This window comes from Fringilla coelebs, assembly GCF_963513975.1.
Source record: "Fringilla coelebs genome assembly, chromosome: 4".
Taxonomy (NCBI): domain Eukaryota; kingdom Metazoa; phylum Chordata; class Aves; order Passeriformes; family Fringillidae; genus Fringilla; species Fringilla coelebs.
In genome coordinates, this window is record NC_140032.1 from 51,257,384 (window position 1) to 51,269,294 (window position 11,911).

Below are 11,911 nucleotides of genomic sequence, written 5' to 3' on the forward strand. Positions count from 1 at the left end.
TGTGCTGAACGTCGTGGGGCACGTAGCGGCTTTGCAAGAGGCGGCTGTCACCTGCTGCTGACCTTTCACTTCTGCTCCCTCTCAAAGCCATTCAAAGCACCTTGTGTTGCATGCAGGATATTACACACAGGGTTGAATGGAGAAATTAGCAGGGGAGCTGTTTTCCTGTACGCCCAGGGTGGGGAGGTCATCTGCATTCAGGCAGTGTTTTTTTTCCTCATCCTGCAGTCTTGTCACAGAGGATTATTCTGAGGAAGCAGCAGGTGATATTTCATATAGATGTGGTATTTGGCTGTCACAGAGGTTACTTCCTTCCCTGAGTTTTTATAACTCTCATTGTTGTGCTTAGGAGGTGAAGGGCAGTTATTTATTCAGTATGCCTGAGACTACTGATGCTGAATCATGGTCACCAAATGATTAGTTCTGCAATATCTCTTTCAATAAAGTCTTGGTGATATTTTCATTATTTGCCTAACTCTGCTCAGGGCTTTAAAAGCAGGAGTGAAGACAGGGGCAGTATTCGACCTCCAACATCATCACCAGCACCCCAGAGAAATCTAGTCCCTATGTCTATGCAGGAGAAAAGCTGGAAGCAGGACATTTAGACCTGGATTAATCTAAGGGGCAAACAGCAAGGACTTTTTGCATCATCCAGGCTTGAAAGGGGCATTGCTGCCTGAAAGGAGAGCAGCTCTGAGGAGTCACATGCTGTAACTTGGCCTCTTTCTCTCTTAGGATGTGGTGGTGGTCGGAGAGGAAAACTTCACCACCCCGTGCTATATCCAGCTGGACCCAGAGGCCTGCCATATCCTGACAGAAACCCTCAGCACCTATGCCTTGGTGGGACAGTCAATCACCAAGGCAGCAGCCAAACGTCTCAAACTGGCCATCTTTGGACCACTGTCCTGCTCGTCCTTGGAGTACAGCATCCGGGTCTACTGCCTCGATGACACGCAGGATGCTCTTAAGGTCGTTCTTTATCTCTTGCTTGCTCTCCCTCTCCCTCCCCAGCTGTCACAGGACTGCAGTCATAGCAGAGACTGGACCCTCTGCTCCATGGATTCATGCTTCCTGGGTTATTTTTCTGATTAGAAGAAGAGCTTGACAGCAAGCTGCTGTTTTACAGTTTAACCCTCACACGCTATAAATTGTCCTTTGCATAGGGATCTCACATTCTTTTCCACCCACCAGTCTTTTCTCCTTTGTTTACCTGTATCATATCCTGAATCCTAAGGTTTTTGCATTATTAAAAGGCCATAAGGTACACAGGGCTTCATTCGTTATTCATGTATTTTTAATGCTAAGTGCCAGCTCCCCAGAGATGGGAAAACATATAAATGCTTCTTTGTAAATACTTGATAATGATAAAAGAAGCTTCTGGCCCGTTAATCACTGCCTGCTTTCATACTGCTTTATTACACCCCTTCGCGTGCAGCTTTTTGTGTTGGGAATTCACAAGTGGAATAAAGCAAAGCTGCTGCTATCCCTAACTGGATAACCTTACTCTCCTTCCATAATTCTGGCAGTCACACAAACACACACTCACTACATGCAGGTGAGCAGAGAGGTAACCATGCTCGCTATTTCTTTTTATAAACACCTGTACTTATACAGAAGGTATCTATAATAGATGTCCTCATGAAATATGTAGCTCCAACTGCACGACTGAGTTTATTAAAGGTGGGGTTTTTCCTTTAGCTGTAGGCAGCGCTGCTTCACTTCTTTGTGGCAAAGTAATTTCAAAGCCTGACTAAGCAGAGTCATCCTGCTGCTGTACATGCTTTTGTTTCCCCAGGTCTAGCTCGGAATTATTGGGATTTAAACCCAAATACACTGGCTGGGAGATGTTTGTGTTTTTCAGAACAGTGGCTTCCATCACTGAGAGCAGCACACTTGCTTGTCCACCCTGACACTATCTGATATTGCCTGCCTAGTCTTTGCTGAGGGAGTGCTCTTGTACGTGTAAGAAAGGCAGCAAAGTATAAGGGTTGAAGCAGGCATATGGTGACTTCAGCATGGTTTAGTCCTCTGGGAGCTTGGTCTCTGTCACTGCATTGGGGTTACCAACCTTTTAGAAACAATTATTTTCCCTGGTCTGATTTCCCTTTTTTTTTTCTATTAAAAAAAAAAAAGTGAAAAGAATCTTTCATAGCCATCAAGCTTCAAAGGTCCTGGTGGTTTTATGCCTGTGCTGCATAATACAATTTTCCATGGGTTTGACAAGGCCTGAGGTAATAATAACTGAGTTGGAGGGGCCTTGGCCAGCCAGCTAATGCAGTCAGAGCTGAGGAATCTAATTAGGAATTACTCAGGAGCTGTTGGTCTGTTTCTAATAGACTGTAGGGAGAGTTGTGTGGTAAAGTTAATACAATTCAGTGCAACAGCAGAAGGGATCAAGAAAGGCACACAGGGGAACCATCCTTCACCTGAGAAGCTGCAGCCAAAATTTGGGAGGGCAACAGGTCAGTCCTTGGGATCCTGCTGCATTAGACCCCAAACTGAGACTGCAGATTAGTGAGGAAAGGTCAGGATGCCACCATCCCACTCTGTACCTACTGCTTTTTTATGTCCAGTTCATGCATTTTAATCTTCTTTCTCTTTGGCGTGTCCACCCCAAGACTGGGGGGGCACCTGTGGGGTTCGAGACCCAGCCAGCTGGTGGTTTGCAGGAAGACAAGCACATCTACTTGGTAGCCACAGACTCTTATGAATGCATGAATTGCCCTTCTTTGGGAGTGTAAGGAAGGAGAAGATTGAGGGAAAAGAAGCCTAACAGACCAGCTGTAGATGAGTAAAATAGGTGTTATTGGAAAGGCTGGCTATGGTCCAGTGTGTATAAGCAGGCATGTATGAACTGGTGCATACAAAGCAGTGTGTACTAAACTGCTGTGTGACAGTGTTGTGTAGACTCAGTCTGTGTGACAGTGTTGTGTAGACTCAGTCTTCAGATAGAAGAAAAAAAAAGGTTGGGGTATTTGGCAGGTGCTTTCACAGCAGCTGGTACTGCAGCAGCCTCTGCTGTGCTGGGAGGACATCCTTGGCACTAGTGTATTGCCAAAGGAAAGGCATTCTCAGGGCAGTTACCACTGGCTGTGGGGACAAGGCATGCAGACAGGGCTGGGCCAGCAGATCCTGACATTAGAAGTATTTCAGAGAGGAAAGAAAAGTTGTAAGCAGCAGGTGAAACACCAGCTGCAACATCTCCATGTCTTGAGGCTGGCTGCTCTGAGCAAAGCACAGCAAGGGTAGGGAAGAGCAATATTCCCATATTGCATTGCCTGAGCTTTGGAAGAGCCTTTGTAGGGGATCGTGTGTATTTTTTAATAGACAACCAAATGCATTCTGTTATTATTTACAACCAGGAATGAGTGTGCCATATGCTGAATGTGTTTTAACAGCCACCAAAGGAAGACAAGTAGTTGCAGCAGAAAGCTCAGTACAGTGTTTATCCAGCAGACTTTTCCCTCTCATCATGCAGAGTAAGCACTCGCAGCTGAGCTGCCGGCACCCGCAGTACAGTAGGGAACTGTAATGATTTGCCATCAATAAGGGCTTGGTTATTGTGGGAGCAGCTTAGTGAATTTCCTGGAGGCCATGGAGCAGCATGGGCTCAGTGCTGATCACACATGCAGCATCCTCTGCACCACAGGGTCCTGAGCCACCTGGATGGGATGTTCACAAAAATGCCTTTTAGGCAAGGATGAGGGATGTTGTGACCTTGAGTGCTGGCCTCCCTTTTTAAGGTTAATTTTTGTACTTTGAAGAGGGTGCCCAAGGTAAAAAAAAAAAGAAAAGAAAGAAAAAGGAAAAAGTAATAACACGATAACTATAAAGAAATCCATCTGCTTTGCTCTCTTTATTGATGTGTGCCTTTGAGATTAAGGTATGTGACCTGTGTGTGGCAGCGTGGCAGTGGCTGAGCAGCCAGATACATGGAAACAGCTGCCTCCCACACTGGGGGCTTGTGAAGGACTTCAGGCTGTAGCAGGGTGACATTCCCCAACCTGTCTTGTGATGCACAGCAGGTGTCTTCAAAAACACACCCAAAAATGGGCACAATGGGCCTGTGATTTTCTCACTTTTATTTAATTTTTTTTCCTTTTTTGAAGAAAGGCACAGCTTGGACTGAACACCATTGTTTGCTCGTGCCCCTTTAATGAAGAGGCCCAAGCTGTGGCTGTTCTGGTGCCACAGATGAAGGAGGGATGCTTTGCAGAGCTCCATCTCCTAGGAAATAACTCCTGCCTTGCAGGGTGGTGAGAGACAGTGGGTAGGGTGACCACAGCCACCTCAGCATGGGGCAAGCAGTATGCAGCTCAGGTTTTGGCTCAGGAGGACACAGAGGTGCAGAAAAAGCACTGCTCTAAAAAAAGGCCGTATGGCAGGAGCCAGCCAGCGTGTTTGAAGGGCTGTGCAAGTCATGGCTCCAAATTAATTCTGAATTAATTAGCTAAACGCCATGGGAGAAGCATGGGCTGCTTGGCATCCTCCAGTTAAAGCCTGTGGAAGGGTTACAGTGGCCCAGGGTGGCTACCAGAAGTGGGTTGTTGAAACTAGAAACATAGATAAGGTGGGTGTGATGGTGCAGCTTCACGCTGCAGTTTCCCCCCACGGTAGTGCAGCTCCCAGAGCTGGTGCAGCACAGGCAGGAGCAGTTTGTTGGCACACCTGCCCTGCATGCCTGAGAGGTGGCATCTCCAATTAGCTCTCACAGTTCCACAAGTCATCTTCTGGACCCTCCAGGGAGGTAATTGGAACATAATGAAGATCTATAGTAATCAGATAATTTCTATCGATTGCTCTTTAGACATCTTGATTAAGTAATTAGGTGGCACTGGAAAGAAGCTGGAACTGATTCATTGGCATAACCTTAATCTGAAAGGTTTCCTGATTTTGTTTCTTTTCCTCTAATGGCCAATAAAAGAACATTGTTTTAGCTTCAGGATCTGCCAGATGCTTTTCTTATATGCTTACTACCTCCCTCAATGTGGTCAGGAGTAGCTTAGCTAAAATGGGGCCTCCTTTATTTGGCCTGGGGCAGAATCCCAGTTTTGTGTGCTACTGTATTCCTTGAGCATCTCCACTGTGTGTGATTGTCTTTAGCCACATGGGACTGGTTGGCTGGTTGACTCCTTTAATTAAATGTGACTGAGACTGGTTATGTAGGTTTCTAACGGGGCTCATGGAAATGCCTTTATACTTGCTTCTTTCATGTGGTCCACAATTAGGCTGTTTGTAGACAACATTCCACTGTGGCCTTATTAATTACAAGCTTATATTTAGCTTCATAAAATGACCAGACTCTTGGCTTGCTAGCTTTTAATCACATGATCAGTATTTCAGTAGCCCTGAACCTGTGTATTTGTATGAACAAAATGCTCCATCACTGTCTCTTGGGCTGTTTCCATGCCATCCTGCTGGCCAGTGTGAGGCCCTCATCTGTTATCTCCTGTACTGCTCTGCATGGAGCAGGAGACCATGAGCTGCCAGACCAGTGGTATGCACAAGTCCCATGTCAGTAGGACCTACACAAATAAGAGTTTCCAAAAAGCAGATAGTAAAGCTACCATTAGATGTCCAGTTTGATGAGCAATGGGGATTGATCTATTTCTCTACTCAAACTGCATGCAAAGTCATCACATTCCATTGAATAGCATAGAATTGAGCTTCTGCTTACAGGACATGTGAGAGAACACTCTGTCTCCCTGCTGGGCTGCTGCTGGATGAAGAAGGTGAGAGGGTTACAATCAGATCAACTAATGCAGTTCCAGTTCACAGGGACACAAAATTCTGTGTGATTCCGTACAGTTCTGTAACCTTCTGACACAGGTTACAGCATCTACAGCACACAACCTTGAGGACTCAGAAGACCAGTGTGCTGTCTTGATGAAACCTGACCACTTTCTTCTTTTTATCCCAATACTGCAGGAGGTCCTCCAGCTTGAGCAGCAGATGGGCGGGCAGCTTTTGGAAGAGCCTAAAGCTCTGCATTTCAAGGGAAGCACCCACAACCTCCGTCTGTCCATTCACGACATTGCCCATTCTCTCTGGAAGAGCAAGCTGCTGGCTAAATACCAGGTGAGCATAACATAACATTCACACTGGATGCTAGCAGTGAGGCTTAAAGAAATACTGTCACACACAGGTGTGTTTAAAAAACACCAGGAAGCAGGCTGTAGTTCCATGGACAATTTTTCCCTGGACCATCTGCAGTCACATTAGCACAGAGCCTGCAGTCCCTGGTCACATAGCATCCATGCCTTGGTCCCACATCCCTCCCTGACTATACTTTTTTGCTTTCCTCCTGCAGGAAATTCCCTTTTACCACATCTGGAGTGGATGTCAGAGGAACCTGCACTGCACCTTCACACTGGAAAGGTTCAGTCTGAATACCCAGGAGCTGGTGTGCAAACTGTGTGTGCGGCAGGTCGAAGGAGAAGGACAGATCTTCCAGCTTAACTGCTCTGTCTCAGAGGTAAATGACACTTGTGTACTTTTCTATCCAACTGCAGAAATATGGGACAGCTAAGAAGGTAAAACCTTTCCCATTGGGACCTCTGTAGTGCTTCCCATTTTGCTCCTGACTGCTGATATGGACATAAAGAAAAGATCAAGTCATTGATTTGTCTCTCCTGTTGCATTTCTCCTTAGTTTCTCTCATCTGGAAGGCAGCATCCCTCCTTCAAAGGTGGGAGGTTTCTCTGCTAGTGCTGCCTGTCTGTGTCTGTCTGGAGGAGTTCTTTGCCTACCATTCCCTAAAACATCTCATGAAGCTCTTATGGTCCTGTTTCCTTGGCAGTGCATGAGACCCAGTATGTCTGATAGTTCCCTGGAGAGAGAGAAAAGAGAATAGGAAAATGTCAGTGCTGTGTGTTCCATGAGCCACTCCTCTCTGATCCCATGTAATAGCTGCTGTGCAATAGGAAATATCAGATGGTCTGGTTGCAGTAACTTTTCTCCTTGTATTTTGCTAATACTACAGATCCTGACTTTTGAATTTGGCAATTTTTCTTTTGATGGCTGACATTTTCCAGAAGAAATACTACCATAAGTTTGCTAATGCTGTGTAGCACCTGGAGAATTTTAGCTCCATGGGGCAGTCAAGCATGGGGCTGAGATGGAGCAACAAATTCAGGTGTGAAGTGGCATTGACTTCAGTGAATGTGCTGGTGGGTTTTATCCCTGGTACCCTATGAGGAGCAGACTCTCAGGTGGCAATTACTGCTGGCTGGCTTGGGGAAGGGCTGTGAGAGCAGAGATGAAAGTTGCTTGCTCTGTAGGGCTCTGACAGTGAGCAGCATTACCCAAACATCTGCTTGGTTAGTGGGTGTAAAGTTACAGATTCATCTGGGGACTACACAGCGTTAAGGACAGATGGTAAAACAAGCATCATAAACAATTACTGTAATAAGTGCCACATTGAGGTAATCACTAATTTAACCTCACAGAGAAGAGAAAGAGCTGAAAGTAACTTTAATGAAATGCAAGTATACACTATAATCATCTTCAGCTGGTTGTGTGTAATAGGGCCTGGTAATAGATTCAGAACAGGATAATATTCTTGTCTTGTGCTGTGATCCTATCCATCAAGGATGAATAGAGGGAGTGAACAATACCACTGTGATCAAGGCTGCCTCCTGCAAAATTGCCCCTTATTGTTGACACCTTGTGATGTTCCCAAACTCCAGCAAGGAACAGGAGGACCTTGGGCTGCTAAGAGCTGGGATATAGGGTCAACTAGGGAAAAATCCTGTAACTCAAAGATTTGATGGAAGGGTAATCACCTGAAAAGGTAATAACTGCAACTTGGAAACCAATGTATGCCTTTAGAAGCATGATAAAGACCTCAGACCAGGCATCAGGAAATCATAGCTCTGGTTCCTTACATTTTCTTCTTGAGGTTAGGCTAGTGGTATCCAGCTAGCAGTTAGGCATTGCAGGACTGTGCTGGCATCTTTCCTTATTGCTGCATCTGTCTCTCTGCCATTGTCACCCTGCAATAAAAATTTAGTAACACAGTTTCCTGAATCCTTCCTTGGTGGGCTTTCTTTTTAGTCCACTGCAAAGGATGTAAAACTTCTGCAGATTAAACTGTTTCATACTGGCTTTATACAGTGTCTACCACTGGGACTTCAAAAATACAAATGCAGTGAGTGCCAAAACACACACATTTGCAAAGCAGGAGGAAAATTGTGATAAAGGTCTCCCCTGATTCATTTTTGAAGCTCTGTTTTTATCTTGTACCATTGATACTCCCACAGAAGAGCCACAGGACAATGCTACAGATACCTGGGCCCCTTCTGCAGCAATCCTGAAGCCCCTGGGGCTGCAGGCCACCTAGAGAGCCAGGGCACCACTTGTGTCCTTTGGCCCAGAAGATAAAGAAAGGGTTATCTGTTTGCAATGCCACTGCCACCACCCTACTGCCACTTCTGACTCCCAGGGTGGGTGAGCCTGCACACAGCACCAGCATCAGGCACATCATTTTCCTGGCTCCTGGGCAGTACGTGCTGCCAGGTGTTGGGTGCTGGCGTTGGGACAGGCAGGCTGTGATCCACGGCCTTGGCACCCAAGTACAGATGCCACATTCAACATGTTAATTGGGGACAGTACAGGGTTGTGTAAATCTTCCTCAGTTACAAATTGCACTGATTGCCTAAAATGCCAAGCTTTTAACAAAAAAACAAACAAAAAAAAAAAATCCAAAAACCTAAAAAAAACCAAACAAAAAAAAAAAAAGCCAAAAAATTAATCTTTATACATGGAAGAAAATTAATTGGTGTATATAAAAGAGTGGAGCCAGAAGGTTTAATTCTGTGCATTGCTCGTGGACACTGTCTCTTCCCTTTCCATCTCTGAATACATTTTTGGGGGATAAACCAGAGATTGCACAGGACAGTCCAGCAAAATCCTTGGGGGGTTTGTGATTACAGCTTCAGCCAGGAGCTGCCTGGTTTTAAGACTGTTTCAGGTATTACAGCTCCTTCCCAACAGCCAGCTTGACACGAAGCAACAAGACAGTTCACAGAGGAGAAAACAAATTGATATTTAATGACAAGTCTTTAGCATGAGTGTTTCTGGCTGCCTGGGGCTGTGATCTGGCAGAGGGGGAGGAGAAGCAGCTCCCCCATTTCTACTGGAAAAAGAATACCAAATTGTAAAATAGACTGAGCAGCATTAGGGCAGAACCAGACATGTTTGCTGCTTTTTCCATCATGGTCCCTGCAGGACCTCACTGTTCCTAAACAAATACAACCATCCTAATTGACCAGCTATCACTGTCCCACCAGCTACCAAGCCTTTGGGCACTGAAGCCATCCAGGCCAAGGAGAAGACAAAATCCTTGCCCAGAGGAGCCAAATGCTGTTATTCTCAGTGGTATTAGCAGTGGTGCCATAGGGACCCCTCCAGCGGGGAGGACCACATCAAAGAGCATCAACACCACACCTGCAGGGGACAAGCTGGCTTTGGGGATGACTTTTCCTTGAAACACTTGCTGCCACACTGCCTTGGAGCACAGCACATCTTGGGGAGAGGGGTGATGCCTGCCTCCACCTCCTCCACCCCCTGCTCTGAGCACATGCTCTCCATCTATTTCCAGAGTCAAAGTCACAAGCAGAGGGCTCAGCTTGTGCCTGGGGTGGTACTGACTGTCTGTGGTCTGCACAGCATTGGAGGCTTCAGAGAGCTTGGGTGCTGCCAGAGGGACGTCAGTAGTGCGAGCCTGTGTTGCGGTTCCAATTTATTTTATTGATTCCTTGTTAAGCGGTTTGTCCTGCTGTACCCCCACGTTCTGCCCGAGTTGGTTTACCCCTGGGTTTTAGCCTCCCCCAAAGCTGTCCCTCATGCCATTCCCCCAAAACTGTCCCTCCTGCCACTCCCCCAAAGCTATCCCTCATGCCATTCCCCACCCCTTGTTCCAGCTCTTTCCCTGCCCATCAAGGCAACCCAGCCCTTCATTCCTGAACCTTCTCTGCTGCTTAAATCTTGGGCCAATCCCTGTCTGCAGCACCCCTTTGGAATTCCCCTACTCCTCAAAGCCCCATTGGCCCATGTAACCCATCATCTCCACCCTCCTACCCCCAATTTGCCCCAGATGTAATCTGCCTCTTCCTCCTTCAAGGATTCCCTGTTGGTTAGCTCTTTGTATGCCCCCCCTGACTTGTGTCTGAACAAAACCCATTGCACAAGGGAGCTGGAGGGTTTTTTTGTCCTGCTCCCTTCACCTGTGATAAACTGTTCCTTGTGGAAAAAAAAAAGATCAGCTGGCGCCCAGCATGCCATGCTATCCACTGGAGTCTTTAGCAAGCTCTTTTGGTTCACCAGCAGCCATGCCAAGGTGTATGGAACAAGTCCAGGATGAATTCACCAGGAGCTCAACTTCAGAGCTGCGGCTCTACGAGCCTGGTGCTGGCTCGGTGGGACACTGGGGCTTGGGAAGATGCTGGGAAGGGGATCTTGTCAGCCATGCCAGGAAAGCCCAGCTCTGCTCTAGTAGTAGCAACTTGCTCTGAAATGTGTCCAAGTGACTGATCCTGATCCTTCATTATTTCCAGAAAGTGATTAATAAAGCTGGCCATTTAGTCCAAAAAAAGGAGGAGGAAAAAAATTTTTGTCTACCCAAAGCTGATTATAAATACTTCTATTTTTCAGTGGACTAACATGTTAATGTTAGTGTTTACTAGATTAGCAGAGGGCTGTGAGTAAAAGCCCTGAGTCTCAGAGGATGTAGTTCTCTACCATTGTCTTTTCACTCAGTAACAAAACTGATGTGTTGTTTGGGGTTTTTTTCTGTCTTTCTAATCTCAGGAACCTACTGGCATTGATTACCCTCCCATGGACTCGGCGGGCACCATCACCACCATCGTGGGGCCCAGTGCTTTCAGCATCCCCCACCCGATAAGGCAGAAGCTGTGCAGCAGCCTGGACGCTCCCCAGACCAGGGGCCACGACTGGCGCATGCTGGCCCACAAGCTGAAACTGGACAGGTGAGCAGGGCTACCCGAATGTGGTCAGGCAGGGAGGCTCCTAGGGAGGGGGGGTATGTGCAAAAACATCCTGCTGCAAGTCCCACTGAAAGCTCATGGACACACTGCTCATGCTGACCGCACAGGGGCTGAACACCTTGACAGCACCAAGAACAGGGGTGGGTTGAAATCATATGAATTCAGGTATTGTCCATGCGGCTCAAAACCAGCGAGTTTCCTTTCGGCTCATTGCAGGTACTTAAATTATTTTGCTACGAAGTCAAGTCCCACCGGGGTGATCCTGGATCTCTGGGAAGCCCAGAATTTCCCTGATGGCAACCTGAGCATGCTGGCAGCAGTTCTTGAAGAAATGGGAAGACACGAAACGGTTGTTTCTTTGGCAGCAGAAGAAAATTACTAACGCAGCCTTGGCATGACCAGGAAGGACAGACGCAGGGAGCGGTAATGCCCTGTTATTGCAAAGAGAATTGAAATGAAAACCCAGACCAATGAGTTACACAAGAGACGTTTCAGAGAAGCAAGCAAGCAAACAAAAAAAAACCAGCCCTGACCTTCACACGTGCTCTCCTTGTACATTATCACAGGATCAGAAAGAGATCATGCAAAGTTGTACCTTGAAAATATAAATCAACCTAATGTTCCTCTCGGCTTGGCTGTACACTGCTTGGTACAGGTTTTTACAGTTTCCTAGGAAACGCTTTTTATTGCTATCCAGATGTATGGATAAACTTTCTTAACAATCCCAGTTTCTATGGATGTTGTTTACATCAAATTCTGGACAGGGGTAAGGAAACTGTCCATGGCTCTTTATATTTTTTGTTTAAAGCCATTGTAGACAAGGCTATGGACAGTTGGTTGTGGCTATTTCAGCTCATTGGTTTCTGGTGAATTCAGATTTTGGCTACAATTCTGCACATTGGTTG

General features: G+C 46.4%; 1 protein-coding gene across 2 annotated transcripts in view; it reads left to right on the forward strand.

Annotated features, from left to right (window-relative positions):
* The window catches only part of UNC5C (unc-5 netrin receptor C), a gene marked incomplete at both ends in the record, with an annotated part of 243,045 nt that extends 231,657 nt beyond the window's left edge, over positions 1 to 11,388 (forward strand). For both annotated transcript variants that reach the window (XM_084205156.1, XM_084205157.1), the window contains 5 exons: positions 736 to 969; positions 5,929 to 6,078; positions 6,311 to 6,475; positions 10,810 to 10,988; positions 11,223 to 11,388. In XM_084205156.1, the coding sequence (XP_084061282.1) occupies positions 736 to 969; positions 5,929 to 6,078; positions 6,311 to 6,475; positions 10,810 to 10,988; positions 11,223 to 11,388 (894 nt within the window). The remainder of the gene's footprint in view (positions 1 to 735; positions 970 to 5,928; positions 6,079 to 6,310; positions 6,476 to 10,809; positions 10,989 to 11,222) is intronic.
* Between the last annotated feature and the right edge of the window lie 523 nt (positions 11,389 to 11,911).